Source organism: Thermobia domestica, chromosome 7 (assembly GCF_964235325.1).
Source record: "Thermobia domestica chromosome 7, izTheDome1.hap1.1, whole genome shotgun sequence".
NCBI classification, from domain to species: domain Eukaryota; kingdom Metazoa; phylum Arthropoda; class Insecta; order Zygentoma; family Lepismatidae; genus Thermobia; species Thermobia domestica.
This window is the reverse complement of record NC_137460.1, coordinates 57,719,145-57,737,080: the sequence shown is the minus strand read 5'-3', so window position 1 is coordinate 57,737,080 and position 17,936 is coordinate 57,719,145. Positions and strand designations below refer to the sequence as shown.

Sequence of the window (17,936 nt, the reverse complement as noted above, 5' to 3'; positions counted from 1 at the left end):
GTGAACCATAGGTGAACGCTCTACCACTGAACTATCGTGGCCCTAAGAAAAATAGAAAGTAAACAAGTATCTATAATATACTTGTTTATTATACACAGTATATATAACATCTATATCTAGTATCTATATTATACAATTATTATCTACAATATACAAATTACATGAACCAGTAATTGTTGTCAAGGGCTTTTATAGGGTGTATAAATTTGGATGCCGAATAATTATGACGTCATCAACTGCGAACCCAAATATCTGGTCTATATAAAAAGGTTTGCAAGCAGCTATTAGGTTATTTAGTAACAATTTGTACGTACTATCTGATTACTTTCTACATTTTTGATAGTCTTCATAGTTTTTTTCTTTTTACCAATGAGCTTTAACTTGTAGCTTTAAATTTTTACTATTGCGACTTTCCTCAAAAGCCGCCACTAATCGTCACTCATTTGTGGCTTTCTTATCTCCACCATTTCGTTTCCTCTCTCACTACAACTCCTAAAACTTTCCTCCGAATACAACTTCTTTTCAAACAGTGAGTTTTTAAATAGTTTTTTTCCTCATTTTAATTATCATCAAGGTTGTCTTCTTCTTTACAATTTCTAACGCTACCTCTAATTTTCTGTTCCGTTAAGCTATTTTTGTCAGCATTCTTTTCCATATCCAGATTTTGAAGGTCTCTTACGGTCTTTCTTCCTTTCTTTCTTTCTTTTCTTTTTTCTTTTTCTTGAACTTAAAATCGCATCTATGTAATTTCCATATATCTTCTCTGTGTTGTACTATACGCTAGCGTTTCTCAAGCTATGGTCCGTGGACCACAAGTAACCTTCGAGGAAGTCTGCCCTTGTGCTTCTCTGAGATTGAAGATTAGTAAAAAGAAAAAGAAAGAAAAAAGAAAAGAAAATCAAGTTAACCGCTAACACACTCTACAGTTAAAAATCTCAAACGGATATAGATGATATAAATAAAATATTATAAAATTTAATAAGGGTTCGAAGGGTCCCTGGTTCGTTCTCAAGCCATGCATATTGAGGTGGATAATATCGTGCTTGTGGGTTTGCTCGAGGTTCTCCCGTTCCTACTTATATTTTTATTCTACCAATTACGTCATAATCATTAATCATCCCTCCCTTTTAGTCTAAAGAGCATAACCAAGATCATACAAATTTTGACAGTTTACATAGATAAGGGGCTCCTAAGGAAAGTCACGGACAAAGTTTTATCTCTTTAAACTAAAGGGAATTAAAGTTATCTATGTATTAGTTATTGAGTATTAATTGTTGAATACAATAATCAGTACATTGAGAAAGTTTTCTTCTTGTGGTTTCAAGAAAAAAACCCTTATTTTTTACTGGTGTGACTTCCCTCACGAGCCGTCGAAGTAACAAAATATCATTGATAGCGCTCAGTTATTAATAAAAGAAACCAACATACACCTACACACACACACACATATATATATATATATATATACCTAGGTATATAGTTTTTCTATAAATATCAATCTTTAATAATAATAATAATAATAAAAAAATAATATATGTATCTGTGTGTGTCTCATCAGCTTTGTGCATAGAAAGAAGTGATCTAGAGTTAACCAAAGTTTATACAAAATTAGATCCTTAAAAGATCTAATCGCTTATGAAGACGTTTTTTCAAATTCCGGGGGAATTATGGGGGACTAAAGTGTATACATAAAAGATGATAAATTCTCAGGACGCCGGGCTTGTCAAATTCATAGTTTTCGAGATCGCTGAGATGAATTGTGACACTACCGATGCCGTTCAAGTCCAAGTTTAACCCTCATTGCGATGGAGGCGATAGGGTGAATAACATGTCCAAAATGACCGATATTAGTTTTCAGGTTCACTAAACTGATTGGTAACTGTCTCGATGACATTTTAGCCTGAGTTTACACACGAAGGGACATGGCACAAAGTCAGGCAACTTACAGGGGAACCCCAAAAGTGCTGCTCTTCGGTATTTATTTTATTTCACTCATAGTAAGAAGGACAATTTCAAAGGTATTCCTTTTTGTTATTTAATTCCAGTGATATTGACAAGAAACAACTTCTTATCTATTTACGTATATTTCTGTCATTTCTTTACCTTCAGATATGATACATTGTATAAACCTTACCCTCCCCGTGCCATAAACAGGTATTTCACTTAATAGAAAATAACTAGAACTTTAATTAATTATATTTAAAAAAAGATAAGTAAAATGATATAGTAGTATATGCCTAAATCACACACACGTACAAATGATAAATTTGCTTTGAAACGACACAAAAGAAAAGTGGTCCGTAGAATATTCTGACTACTGAAACTTGTCCCCAGTAATAATAATAATAATAATAATAATAATAATAATAATAATAATAATAATAATAATAATAATAATAATAATAATAATAATAATAATAATAATAATAATAATAGTAATAATAATAATAATAATAATAATAATAATAAATAAATAAATAAATAAAATAAGAAACGCTGTCCTACACGGGACACTTGATGAGTCTGTTTCGTCAATATTTATTCAATGACCTATACGATTCACTTTTCTTCTTTCAAAAGGTTGTTCTTACTTTCCTTTCACTTTTCATTCATATTTGAAATCTTAACTAATAATACTATTTAACACGGAAATCTAATCATTTGATCTACTTTCTTTCTTTTGCAACTAAATATTAACCCTTTAATTGGGTTATTAACCATGTCTTCCTGATCATAATCTCGTAATTTTTAAAGTATTTTTGTACTTTGGTTACAAAATACAGGATGTTTATTTCAAAGCAATATTGCCATAAACTAGGTCTTATGTGTAGCTACTGAGCAGTATTGCCCTATTTTGATTAAATATCATAAGAATACTCTTAGTAATTACCAACAGTTTTGTTGAAATATTTTCCTACAGAGCAAAAACCCACAAATAAAAAAAAAATTAAAAAAAGACCTTTCGCGGAACGTAGCAGATAAAACTCCTACAATACTAAATTTGACTGTCCCCTGTTGACGAAGATTAGAATTATCTAAAGAAGCGACCTGCAAATCAATTATATGAATATTGTATGAAAGCAATAATGCCAATTAAATGATCACTGAAGTTATAATTGGTGCGGATAACGCAATAAAATACGATGTTGCTTGAGGGCAACACTGCCAAATAAAGGCTTAATGAGGAAGAAGCAATATATCGTATTTTTTCCAATATAATTCCTTCGTTTTCAAAATGTAAGGTTAACATTTTTGAGGTTCGCTTGTATAGTAAAATATACTTTCGAATACGTGGTAGAAGTATCAGTAGATATTATAGATACTTTTTATTTACACAACTTGTAAAAAAAAATAACAATGATTTGAAGATTTTGAAAATGTAGAATTTTATCATCGAGCGTTTAAGTTCGCAATATTTCATATATAAGTTCAACCATAGTATTTTCAGATTGTACAGTGATGGATTAATTATCGGGACTGGAGCTCATATTATGTAATAATTTGGGTTTTTGTGCTTAATTTGTGAACCTGTTCTTGTCATAAAAATTCATTTTTAAAATACACACCTAAAAACTTTAATGTAATAGTAAATTTATAAATTTTATGACTCGTGATTATTTGCGGTAATTGATATTCTGTACTGCTCGAAAAGTGGTAGTGATGCACTTAATTTTACGTGCATTTAACACCGATTTATATGCAGTAAACCATTTCACATGTTGGGATGTTGTAAGATCAACAAACTGGGTTCTTGCAAACCATCTCCATTTTGTTCAATTATAACTAGTATGTTGCATCATCAGCAAAAAGAAGTATATTACTCTTCTCTAAATTTAAGGATAAATCATTCAGATATAGAAGAAAGAGTGTAGGTTCTAGAACAAACCTTTGTGGAACATCTGTATATATACAGGGTATTTCAAAACAGCACCGACAACGTTTGGGAGGTGATTCCTGACACCAAGATAAGACAAAAATATAGACTAACCTGGGTGCACAAATGCTTCCTTTCGGAGTTATAGATTACCAAAGACATGAAAAAATTAACTTTAAAGGTCCATAGCTCCAAAACTATGGGATCTACCGTAGTCGGGCCAATACTTCACTTAGGAACTAGTATATGCCCTATTAAAAAATCCATGTTTCAGAATCCTGCAGTACTCCCGCAACAATTTTTATAGAGGGAGTTTGGCTACGGGCATATAATTTGAAGTACTCACCAACTACCTCTATAAAAATTGTTGCGGAAATACCGCAGGATTCTGAAACATGGATATTTGGACAGGGTATATACTAGTTCCTCAGAGAAGAGGGTATATTTGGACAGGGTATATACTAGTTCTTCGCCCGACTACGGTAGGTCCCAAAGGTCCTATAGTATAATAGCCACGGACCTTGAAAGTTCATTTTTTCATGTTTTCGGCAGCCTATAACTTTGAAAGGAAGCATTTGTGCACCCAGGTTGGTCTATATTTTTGTCTTATCTTGGTGTAAGGAATTACTTCCCAAACGTTGTCGATGTTGTTTTAAAACACCCTTTCTCTCTCTCTCTCTCTCTCTCTCTCTCTCTTTCTATATATATATATATATATATATATATATATATATATATATATATATATATATATATATATATATATATATATATATATACACATTATATATTATATAATATTCATTGGAATGTTATTAGCCCAGAATTTTAGTAGTTTTGTCCATATGGAGAATTTGTACGATTTACGTATTTATGATTGGATAATTAGAGAGGCGGGCTAGGAATACGAGGACCCACCCGGAGAATGATGCTTAAGGGCCTTGGTGAATATCAAGTTGGTATGGAGTCTGAAGTTCAATTTTATTGCTTTCCAGCTAGAGCGCGCACACAAAACTTTTGTCTTCCTTTTTCTTTTTTTCTTTTCTTAATTTTCCTTACTTTACTTTTCCTTGCTTTACATCTAATTTTTACTTTTCCTTAGCTGCTACCTTTAATTTTTTTCTGGGGAGGCGACTTTGCGAGTAGCTTGGAAGCCTCTACGCGGATTAATCCCGCACAGGCCTTGGGTAACGTCTTCCTCTTGCTATTTCTATTGAGTTAAATTAGTTTGTCGCTGACATCCCACAAATTCAGATAAATGAATGAAAGATATAAAAAAAAATATAAAGCTTACTTTTACCACTTGAGAAATTGGCAGAAAAAGCAGTTTCCGCGGCTTTGCATCATTTCCAGTTGCGACAAGCGCATTATTCTCTGCTTCTTTACGTTTCTGATATCTGGATTTTTCTTTCTTTCGATTTTGTGTTGATCGTGTACCTTTTCTCGATTCCATCACAATCTCGATTTTAAAGAAAACCAAATTCGCCAAATGAAACAGTTCTGCGCTTACAATATCGTATATTAAAACATAATCCTTATTACAGTTTCGGCGTCACAAATATACAGCAATTTGAGCACTGTACGCTCTAATCGTTAGCAATGGTTCGTAAGCCTCGTGAAAACAATCGCTATTGCAACTTAATAATAATAATAATAATAATAAAAGTTATTTTATGATTGTAAAATTTACTTTCTAGGGATTGGAAAGGGTGAGATTATACTTTATTGCTAATCGCTCTGAAATGAAGTTTTAAAATACTAGAAAGCTCATCGTTAATCGTGTTCCAAGTTACAACAATGATTAATTGTAATATCTTTCCGTGACTTTTTTGCTTCGGGGGCCTCATCGTATTGAAGACCCATATGACCTGTGTAATCCATAGATTTCCCTAGGATGAATTATTCCACATAACACACGCATAAATACTGTTCAAATTATATTATTTTTTAATATTACTATTAGTAGCGTAACTATAAAGATCGCGTGCCTCAATCCTCTACAATATTTGCAAATGATCCTCCATCAATATTCGTGCACTATTGTTCGGTATACCGAATTAAAAACCATCCTGCAACCCCCCTTTCTCTTTATCGACTCGAACTTTAAAAAAAACTATGATTGCATCAGCAATGGAGACCTCTTTCTTCCCGAGTTTTGAAAAGAAGTAAAATAAATAAATAAATAAATAAATAAATAAATAAATAAAATAAAATAAAAATCATAAGTTTAAAAATAAAGATTTGCAAGAAAGGAGTGATACATTTCCATTCGAGTTCACTATTTCCCTTGTACTTTACATACACACAAACACAAACACAAACACACACACACACACACACATATATATATATATATATATATATATATATATATATATATATATATATATATATATATATATATATATATATATATACGATAGAAAGAAATTGTCCCAATCTAATGCCCTGTTAATTCGCACAGCTTTGTAATGTCTTCGTTACTCTTGGATAAGAACATGAATATTTCATGAAAATCCTCCTACAGTAAGGAAATAGTGTTAGACATGGAATTGGAAACGCGAGTTGTAGCGTTGGAAAGAACCGAACTGGGTCCCCTGAGCACAGCGTTGGTCTAGAAATCGGTCCCGGCTCTGGTTCCTTCTATTCGACATCAAATATATTGCACTGTCCCTTACTGACATACAACATTACAATATTGTCTTGTAATGTTCGATTGAATAACATTCAGGCAGGATAATAAGGAAACTCACTTTTGTGAGCAAAAAGCATGGAGAATATGTCATGAACATCCTTTGGGGACCGATTTCTTGGGCTTCGGGCCCCGGATCAGACTTTCGACATCACCGGTGTGGTATGCTCAGGGAAAACCGACTCTTGCCAATGCAATCACCCACGTCTAAAAACACCATGCTTCATTGGTGCATAGTGCATAGAAGGGACCCGACTCTATACTTTTGAGGCCCGATATCTGGGGACATCAGGCCCCCGGCTCGATTTGTGACATCACCGCTGTGCTCAGGGTACCATGACATTTTCATTGTCACCTCCCACGTCCAAGAACTATATATTTCATTGGTGAACAGAAAGGACCCGAGGTAGAAACTTCAGGGCCCAATTTCTGAGGCTTCCGGCCCGTTTTCCCACATCACCGCTGTGCTCATGGAACCATTATTTATCGCGACCACTCGCGCCAACAATCTCATGTCTACACGGTTTTTTACCGTAGGAGAATCAGCTCCATGCTCTTTATATGCTATCGATTGCACATTATTGAATACATAAATTATGGACGAGATTGCATTTTCGAGTTAATAACTTACATGTATTTTTGAGCTTTTTTAAAATTGTCTTATTGATTTTTCAACAAACAAGGCTACGGGTTGGGGCAAGGGCCCCGTTTCCCTAGTGCCACCCCCTTCGTCAGCACTGCGGGCCCGTTAGTTACGCCACTTGTTACTATGAACGAGAATAGAGTTTTGAATTAGTTGTAACTAATCGAGCAATATCTTAAGTGATTTTGCAGAGGGCAGGACCCACCCAGAAATTTCCGGGTATCTGGGAGGCCCAGTCCACCTCTGGATAGATACACGTACAATTTGAACCAAATCTAAAGCAATCCTCTTACCCTTTAGCCTTCTAATTTGCTAGGAAATATACCTAATTTACACTATCAGAAGCTTTTGAAATATCACCAACTATGCCTATAGAATTGACTCTGATCAGTAGCTGTTATGACAATCTTTACATGTTCATATATCGCAGTAAATGTTGACTTGCCTTTTATAAAGCCATATTGTGTTATTATTATTATTATTATTAATTGCTAGAAAGTATAGGAATAAGAGTGCCGACTTATAGTGTTAGGAATCGATCGACATTGGTTGCATTCAATTCAAAACGTGAAATACTAAGAAGGATGATAATGTCTTACAATTTAAAATATGTTAGGATAAATATCAGAGGATTTCTTACAAAATTAAACTGTTTTAACTTTATGACAACGGTTCTAGCTGCTTATCTTTATTTTATTGTTATTGTGTATTTTCAGTGTATTTTTGTTATAATCTTTTACTCAAAGAACCAGTCTTTTATGTTAAAATATGATAATAAGTGAACAAGATTTTTGCATGTTGGATGTACAATTTTAAGTAAGGTTGTTTCATTCTTTTAAATGGTAGTTAAATGAGACTAATTTGCATAGTTCTTTTAATCTTATAGGCCTACTATGAAATTAACTGTTATTTTTTGTTTTATATATAAGTTTGAACCTTATAATTTTAATATATTAATCTTCTGACAATGGCCTTAACCTGCTCTAATAGTCATTTTATATTATACATTTTCTGGTTTGTTTAAAATGATTATATAATGATTTTAACATAGTGCTGTAGTTTTGCTTATGAGCTGTTCATAGCACTTAAAATAAAGTTATTATTATTATTATTATTATTATTATTATTATTATTATTATTATTATTATTATTATTATTAACAAGACATTTAACCAGTGTTAAAGATTTCAAGGTGTTGTAGAAATAAATAAATTAAAAAAAAGGAAAAATTGGTGATCACTCCAAGTGTATCTTACCTCAATAACATGTAAAAATACCAAACTGTCAAGAGTAGGTATTAAAGCTTCTTGGAAACACTAGTGCTACTTATACTGTATATGATAACTAGTTATATGCTCACCATTGCAGTATTTTGTATCTTGTCCAAAGCCAGCCACATGCCCATTTTAATTCCACTAAGAAATGTTTCATCTTCATCGGGAGGCTCATCCGACGACGTGTTGAAGAGAGTATATCGAAAATCAGGAAATTTCGGAGGAGGACGATGAGAAAGTTGCACTTTAGATTTCTTATCACCAGTTACAGATGTTTTCCTTAGTTCAAGATTCCCTTCTGGAAAAGAAATACAAAGAATAAAATAATAATAAAACAATTATAAACAAAAATACATTTAAAAAATACAAATATTTACACTTACATACACCTATTTATTTTCAACGAACTTAACAAGTTCGTTACTCAATTCTCTATATCTCTGTGTGTATGTGTGTCTGTTATTTGCGAACTTTTCAATTTTGAGCCCCCTTCCCCCATTCGATAGAGCATCAAAAACTATCTGAAAGGAAGGTTGGAATTTTTCGCGTCGCTCTTACCATTCCTGAGTTATTGGCCAAAAAAATTCCGATTTCGGGAGATTTAAGGAGCCATATCTCGGGATCTGTAAGTCATAGAGAGATGATATTTTGCGAATTTTTCAATTTTGAGCCCTCCATTTTGAGCATGTGTCTTTCTAGAACAACATGTCGTAGAACGTTTTAACAAAACTCTTAAACGGAACATGTAGAAAAAATTAGCACTCAAGAAAATTATAAATAGACAAATATATTACAAGAATCTTTTATTAGGAATAATAGTAAAGTACATAGAGTGAGTGGTATAAAGCCTGTATAAGTTAATAAGAAAAAGTAATTCTTTTTAAGTTTGTTCTGGTAATGCTCTTGAAGAATTCTCAACTGGTTTAAAAAATGGAAACTGTCTCAGTGTACGTTACTGTAAAATTTTTGTGGTGTTTATATCCTCTACTACATGATAATTTATAGCATTATATGCCTTCTAATAAAATTTACCTTAAGTAATCATTTTGGTAATGAAGACAACAGGATGGTTCTTTATAATTTAATGTATGAAGATTTTTGCATTTCTGTGTATTGTTCATAATTTCTATTTATACGTTCCTTAATACATAATAATTTTTTTTTACTACGTCATGGTTAATACTAATTTTTAGAGGAGAAAATGCAATATTTGCCTTGTTAATTGTGTCTTTAAAGAGTTTTTCTGAACAGTTTCAATCACATATTTTGTAGGTTTTTTTTTTTTTTTTTTTCACCATGTGAAGTCTCTCACATACTCGAATCACTTCAGAAAAGATTTTTCACTTTAGATGCGACGGCTTTTAAATTTGAAATGAAGCATCTTCATAAACTGGTTATTTATATAGCAAATTGTATTGTAGAGATTTCTTTTCTTTTTTTGCCGGCTAACAAATGCTAGCTACTACCCGAAGAGGGTTACGCTCTCTATAGGAGAAAAGACCAGAAATATTATTGCATTCTAGTGTAAAACAATAGATGGGCTATGAGTAGTAAAGAGAAGCATCTTTATTAACAATCAATTTATAGGTCGTTATAGTTTATATAACGATAATCATTATTTAGGTGTAAGAAGCACAGATGTAAAAGAGCATCAAAGCTGGATGAAAGCAAGTGAAATTAAGTGAGATTAACCTGTAGGTTCTGTTAGTATGACAAATGTGTCTATCGTCTCTCCTAGTATTTGTTAATTTTTTTACCACATTGCTTTTCAAGAATTTGGACAGGATGTTATAAATATATTTTAAGCTAGCCCAAGGCTAGCACCTTGTTAGAGGGTTATGTCCTCTTTTAGGAAAGAAACTTTTAGAGAAAGGGATACTGGATTCAGGAAGGATGGTCTATGGGAAGGTAGACCATGTTATCTTATCTTTATCTTTATTACATGTTATCTTTATTTATTAAAATTTATAAATGAAACAGAGGACTTAAGGCTTTTCAGCCTTAACATATGAGTTGGTACATACACAAAACAATACATATAGAGATAACTATAATACACGTATAACATATAATATACATACATATGAAAAATGCAATTCTCATAGAACGAATGTAAATCAAGAAGCAACGGTTGAAGAGGTAATGATAGAATAAGATATAATTTATGCAGATGGATATAGTTTTTTTTTAAACACTAGACCAGAGAAATAATATCCATTCATATGACGATAGAGTCGAGAGATGAGAGCAAAACACACCACAACACATAGGAAATGTTAAAAGTATAAATGAGGGCATCTTCTTGCCTTGCATATCACCGAAACTAACTTACAAAATTTCATTTATGTTATTATCGCGTATAAATTGGGATGCAAACATTAATGATAATTTAAATGCCGGTGACACATTTGATCTTTTTTTTTTTAAACTAAGTTTCTAAATATTTTTGAAATGTTTTTTTTTCCTAAAAATGTGGTAAGGTATAATTCATCAAAGGCGCTAAATATGATAATTAACACTTGTGTAACAGTTTTGGGAATGTAATTTGCCTTCAACAGACACGTTATGGAAGATCAATCCAAGAATAACAACTTAAATATTCTAAGGTTCCGCATGTCTTCACATCATGCTGTAACCATGTGTGTACTACTCGTGTTGGCAGTTAATAAATACAACGGAGACGACAGTAAGAAGAGGAGTCGCCCACAATCGCCAACAGTCGGCAAGACGAAGATCAACGAAGGTAACCGACATTTTAGGATAAAAGACGGCAGCACACCTCGAACAGTATCGATCTCTCCAGGTTGATCAAACCACCAAAGCCCTAAGGCACCTGGCCATTGGGAACACCTTACCCTCTCACGATGCTTGGTCAATTGAGAGATACCTTTCCCAAAAGCCCTAAGACGCCCGATCATTGGGTTCCCTTTTCTCTCTCACGACGCCCGGTCACCGAGAGACACCTGATCAAACAATCTCTCATTCCCTCTCACGACGCCTGGCCAAAGAAAGAACCTCACCTACAAAAGCCCTAAGACGCCTGGTCAAAGAGAGTAACCTCACCTACAAAAGCCCTAAGACGCCTGGTCAAAGAGAGTAACCTCACCTACAAAAGCCCTAAGACACCTGGTCAAAGAGAGTAACCTCACCTACAAAAGCCCTAAGACGCCTGGTCAAAGAGAGTAACCTCACCTACAAAAGCTCTAAGACGCCTGGTCAAAGAGAGTAACCTCACCTACAAAAGCCCTAAAACGCCTGGTCAAAGAGAGTAACCTCACCTACAAAAGCCCTAAAACGCCTGGTCAAAGAGAGTAACCTCATCTGCAAAAGCCCTAAAACGCCTGGTCAAAGAGAGTAACCTCACCTACAAAAGCCCTAAGACGCCTGGTCAAAGAGAGTAACCTCATCTGCAAAAGCCCTAAGATGCTTGGTCATTGGGTTCCTTACAGTTTCTTACCTAAAACATTAGAGGAAACTACTTATTGTAATATATTTCTGTACTAAAGAGGATCTTTTATTATAAAAAGGTGATGGGAAAGTCCAAACTCCCGTGTACCATGTTTTCCTTTACCCTACATATTTAGAGAATTTTACAATATAAACAAAGTGGAATACAAAGTCAGATTAAAAAGAGAGAATAGTGCAGTATATAAGCACGTTAAAGAAACAGGACATGAAATAGATTGGGAAAGAATAGAAGATCTCGAGAAGGAAAGAGAAGTGTGATACGGAAGTGGAAAGAAATTCTACGGGTTAAGAAACACGACAAGGATTATATGCATGTATGATAATTATAATACATGGTGTTGATAACTGTGTAGACTTTCAGCCACCCGCCACCTACGGCGTTAGTTGTAAGTAGACATAATGGCGACTCGTTTGAAAAACTGGTCTCACGAAGAAGTCCCCTTATTACATCTCAGGGGCGGATCCAGGACCGACTTCTGGGGGGAGGGGGGTTGTGATACTTCTACTTTTAAGGGCTCCAAACTTTGGGATGGGTTTTATTTATATATATAAAATAAGAAAGTTTCGTCTTCTTCGCCCCCCCTTGGATCCGCCCCTGTTACAACTCTGATAATAACTGACTGAAATCGTTCAGAAAAACTCGAAAATGACGTTATTAACAAGACAAATGTTGCACTTGTGTTTTTTAAATATTTGTATTTTTTAAAATGCATGAATCATTGTCTTTAAATAAATATGTCATGGTTGATTTACAATGTAAGTTATGATGTGCTAAAAGAAGAATGAATCCAATCTAAATAAAATTTCGACCAAGTAGGAAAAAATCAACTAATAACCATTCCTTAATATAGCTTCCATCACATTTTATTGTAAGTACAAATATAAGATTTAAGTTACACACATAAAATAAATAAATAAATAAATGAAAAATGAAATAAAATGAAGTACCTTGTAAATATTTGTAAATGACTTGCATAGAAGGTAAAAAAGAAGAAATCCTAATTAATACTGTAGTAGCTGTTCCTCCACATAACTCTTCTTTTTTGTACGGATTTACATTTCGACATATACACATAAGACTACAATGCTTTCCTTGCTTGTCGAATGGCTAGCACATGCAGCTTTGGTGCACGTGATTCAGGGTGTGGTTTCCGATAGGACGTAATCTCGGGTGTGGATTCCGGTAGGGGGCAATGAAAATTTGAACCCTCGCATTATGATGGTTTGGATCCCAACTTAAAGGTGCGCAATACCAGTGCCATCTTTGTCTTTTAGACCATTGATTACTATGGCGAATTAATTTTCTGTTTTCTTTGAAACGAAAATGGAATTTTAATGTTTGATTTCTTCTGCCAATCGATTCAAAACTCTCTTACTTCATGAAAATAGGAACATAAATATTAAGCCTAATATTTATATTCTGACATAAATAGTAATATTTGTAGACTGAAAGTGAAATCTGTGCTAAGTACCAAAAATGGAAAAGTTCCGTTTAATGTCAATATGTGGGCTATATGCCCAACACTGCTCAGTTACAGAAGGCCAGTTCACCCAAGGTGGCCAATTTTACAGAGCTGATGACGAGCACAGCGTAGGAAAAGGAATCAGAAGTCAGTAGCCCGTGAATCCAGTAGAGTCACGTACAGCGCTGATGACGAGCACAACGTAGGAAAAGGAATCAGAAGTCAGTAGCCCGTGAATCCAGTAGAGTCACGTACAGCGCTGTGTGGGGGTTGTTGTGATGAACAGGTATTATGTCTGTTAAAGTGACACCTTAATGGGAAGGGTACATATGTGCACTTTCCGATGCACAATTCAGTGCGTCAGTGATTGTGAAAATGTGTGGAGCAAGGGGCAAGAATATCAGCAGGCCTACAGTAGCAAGAGTAAGACAGCAATGTAAAAGCACTGGCCCTAATTATCAAGATCAAGTCATGAGAGTGAAAAGGAAACGGGCATGTCCAACCAGGACACCACGCTTTGTGAGAAACATCAGGGCATCAGTTGTGAAGGAGAACCTACCCACCGAAAGCAACCTTGCCACCTCACGCAGGATATTACAGAGCACAGTGTGTCGTATCATAAAGGGCAATTTGAGACTGAAAAAACATCATAAGGCGATGGGGGATAAGGAACCACCAAGGCACATTCAAGAGAGATCCATGAACGCAAGAAAGTTGTATGAACAGTACCTCTCAAAGGGCAAATGGCAATGGGTTGGATGAAGCTTGGATCTGCCTTGATGACACCAATAAGCCCAGGGCCATTTTTTCACCACATGTGAAGGGCCGTGGCGTGTTCGCCCGTGAATGTCGCGAGAAGTTTTCGAAAGGCTTCATGATGGTGGCAGGTTTTTGCGTCCGTGAGAAGTTGCCAATACATCGTGTGGATTCGAAGGCTAAGGTGAGTGCAGACTACTTTCAAACGAACATCATGGAACTATTATGCACAACGCACATCCCACAGTTGTATGGCAGGGACACCCGGAAGGTGTGGATCCACATGGGCAAAGCATCCAGTCACACTACTCGCAGCGTATTATCAGCGTATGGCCACGGAGACTGGTGTGTTTGTTATACCCTTCTCGTCCGTACCTATGAAGTCACCAGATGCGTAGCCGATGGATTTCTGCGCCTTTGGCCTTCTGAAACAAGGCCTCGCGCGAAGGCGTCCCACCACCATAGAGGAGCTCTGGAAAGCTTGTCAAGCGGTGTGGTCTACAATTTCCCTCACACACCTTCGACACGCACTGCTTCAGTGGAAATTGCGTTGCAGGGTGACAGTCCAGGCTCGTGGTCACCACATCGAGCACAACCATTGGTGGAGGAAGGGATTGTCGTGAGCAGATGAGCGCACAATCTTTGGCCGTCTTAGGTGAACTGATCTTCTGTAAAATTGGGCCATCTAATACTTGTTATGGAAGTAGTTCAAATAATCGCCAGATGAATGCGCGTGGGCCTATGTGCCATCAGTTCTGAAGTAAAATCTGGACTTTTTACTCAACATTTTCATTTTGGCACTCAGCATGGATTTTATAGTCAGTCTACATTTAATAACAAAATCTTATGTAAATAATATTAAATTTCATTGCAAGGAAGAAATCTGCAACTTCATATAATTATGAAATTAGTAAACTCCAGTTCATTTAAAAGGAAGGAAAAAAACAATTCCTCATATAAGTCAATGGGTTAAAAAATATTATGTTGGTACTGAATAGAGTTAAATTGTAGGTCTACGTCTCATACAGCCTCAATGCTGAAAAGAGACTCTAAACTTAAAAAAAGTGTCCTCTTCACTCTGCTAGTAGCTAGTACATATGCTTTTTGTATACGAGGTTCTAGGTCAGCGTTTCCCAACCGGTGTGCCGCGGCACACTGGTGTGCCGTGAATGGGCCGCTGGTGTGCCGCGAAGAATCGAAACAATTATTAATTTTATAGCAATCAAATTGCAAAAGGTAGGGGAAAATGTATATTTGTATTTCACATTACTATGAAACTCTACTGTGAATCTACAATTTTAAGTTTCATACCGGGTTACTGTTCTGTACATTTCTAATGTTGAAAAAAATGGTTATCATTGTTATGACCATTATTGCTTCTTTATTGTTGCAAACTATTTCCTAACTTAAAAATTTAAAATATCATTCAATCCTTTCGACAAAGTACCTACATTTGTGTTTTAAAAGTAAATGAGATTTGTTTGTTCGTTCGTTATTTAGTGATCTTCCTTCTTAGTAAAAGGTTGGATACAGGTTTTAAAAAGAAAGCGTATTTTTAAAAACTTGAGTCTAATATTTCATTGCAATTGTTTTCTATTTTTAAATTAGAATGAAAAATAAGCATAATGATTTACCACGAAAAAAAAACAATGATCGAGCTTTCTTCTCTGTGAGTAGGAGACCAATAATCACAGAGAAAATACCAGTTTTATATTTACAAGTAATAATATCTATAAGTGTGCCGCGAGAATCCAAGTAACACCCGTAGTGTGCCGCAAGTTGAAAAAAGGTTGGGAAACGCTGTTCTAGGTTCTATTCCCGATGAGAGAGTATCGATTATGGTACAGTGGTTGAGATCCATTTTAAAACTATACGTCTTCTCCTATAAGGTCTCGCTACTAAATTAATTAGAAAACTGCTACTCATTAGGTAAATGTCTGTAAACGACTTGTTCTGAAAGAAAATAGACTTTTATGTACTTTCGTTAAGATGAAGGCGATATAAGGTCTCTTTTTGTTAGTTGTTAAACTAATCAATTTGAGGAATTAAAAGGTTTATTGTCTGATTCACCAATATTCATTATTCATTCAATATTATTCTTACTGAGTTCACCTCTGGTGTATGGGGTCCTTGGTTCGATCCCAACTCGCGCCAAGTGAGCTTTGTGGTGGACAAACACTGAGTGCGTGGGTTTTCTCGGGGTTCTCCCGTTTCCTCCTCCTTTCATTATTCCACCATTTAATTCATTATTCATCATCACCGTCTCCTTTAGCCTAGCCGGCATAAGCGTGGGACGTGAAGCTTAAAGATTTCATTTTCACTACTTCTTACTGATTGTTTAATTACTGGTTTATAAAAATTTTGAAAAAAAAAATGTTCAGATGAAAGCGTTTATAATTAACCAAGCAATACAAAAAAGAAAAAAAAAGTTTACCAAAGTCTAGCTATTTCTTAAAATTTTCGTAACATAGCACTTCAAAGTTTTATTTATTTATTTATTTATTTTTATTTATTTATTTATTTATTTAATTTATTTTATTTTATTATTATTATTATTATTATTATTATTTTTTTTTTTGCTGATACTGAAAATGATTTTGTTCGTTATGTAATCTTACAGCTTGAATTATATTAACTTAGACTCAGGAAGGTGTCTAAACATTTATTAACGTCGAAATTTTCAATGGGAACCCCCATCTTCGTCACTGGCTTTTTATTTATTTATTTGTTTATTTTTACATAAAGCGGTGCTTTAATCATATTTCATGGTTTTTACTATATAATGGAGAAATATTGCCAGTGTGGTTAAGCTTGCCAGAAACACGGTACGTAAACCACACTATGGTACATATCTTATAACGAATATAATAACTTCATATACACTAATGTTCCTGTTCCAGTCATTTATTGTGGCTTTAATTGTATTCATTCTTAAAACTTTCGACATTAATAATTATTTAAACTCATTCCTGAAGTTTATGTTGATAGTAATAATCATGTGTCAATATTGCAAGTGGAGTAACTATAAAATCAGAATTAAGTCCAAGTATTTTATTATTATTATTATTATTATTATTATTATTATTATTATTATTTTATAAATTAAATACATGCCTCAAATCGTCACATTTAATGTAATTTTTCAATAACTAATACCGTCTAACTGAATAATACCAATTTATGATCTTACCGTCAACAACGAGCTTCATACGTCTTGCACTCATTTTTGACAATAAATCGTAGAATTTTTCTATTAAAACATTTTCATCATATTGATTAGCGAATACTAGTGTCTCAATAGTTTCTAGTAAATTCACGATTTCTATTCCATCTTCGTTAAAGAATTTAATTTCTCTTCTTGTGTCGGCCAATGTTTTAGAAATTATTTGGTTCACTTTCTGTATAAATTGAATGTCACTTGATACTCCTTTAGCCCTGTAAAGAAAAGTTGCAATTCAAGATTAAACTTCAATTGAATGCGCAGATGCAGTGAATGCATTAAAGATATAGAGAAATTTGATAATGAAGTTTGGCTGCGTTACACTAAAGATGGCAGCAGTTTACAAGAACAGTTTGATGTGCTAGCGCCATCACTGAATTCGTTCGAGACTCTCAATTTCGTATTGAGTTTCTATTCCTAACTTAAAAAATGATTTACTTTTTTGCTGAACATAGGAAGTATTAAACAGACGAAATTATAGCCGAAAATTACTTCGCACAAGTAACTTTGCTAGCATTTTTTAAAAAAATTATCCTTTATAAATTT

General features: G+C 34.3%; 1 protein-coding gene across 3 annotated transcripts in view; it reads right to left on the bottom strand.

The window, feature by feature from the left end:
* Nucleotides 1-17,936, bottom strand: part of LOC145690134 (uncharacterized) — a 171,836-nt gene that overhangs the window by 33,731 nt on the left and 120,169 nt on the right. For all 3 annotated transcript variants that reach the window (XM_081764723.1, XM_081764726.1, XM_081764725.1), the window contains 2 exons: nt 17,361-17,605; nt 8,570-8,781 (listed from right to left, as the gene is read on the bottom strand). In XM_081764723.1, coding sequence (XP_081620849.1) covers nt 8,570-8,781; nt 17,361-17,605 — 457 coding nt within the window. The remainder of the gene's footprint in view (nt 1-8,569; nt 8,782-17,360; nt 17,606-17,936) is intronic.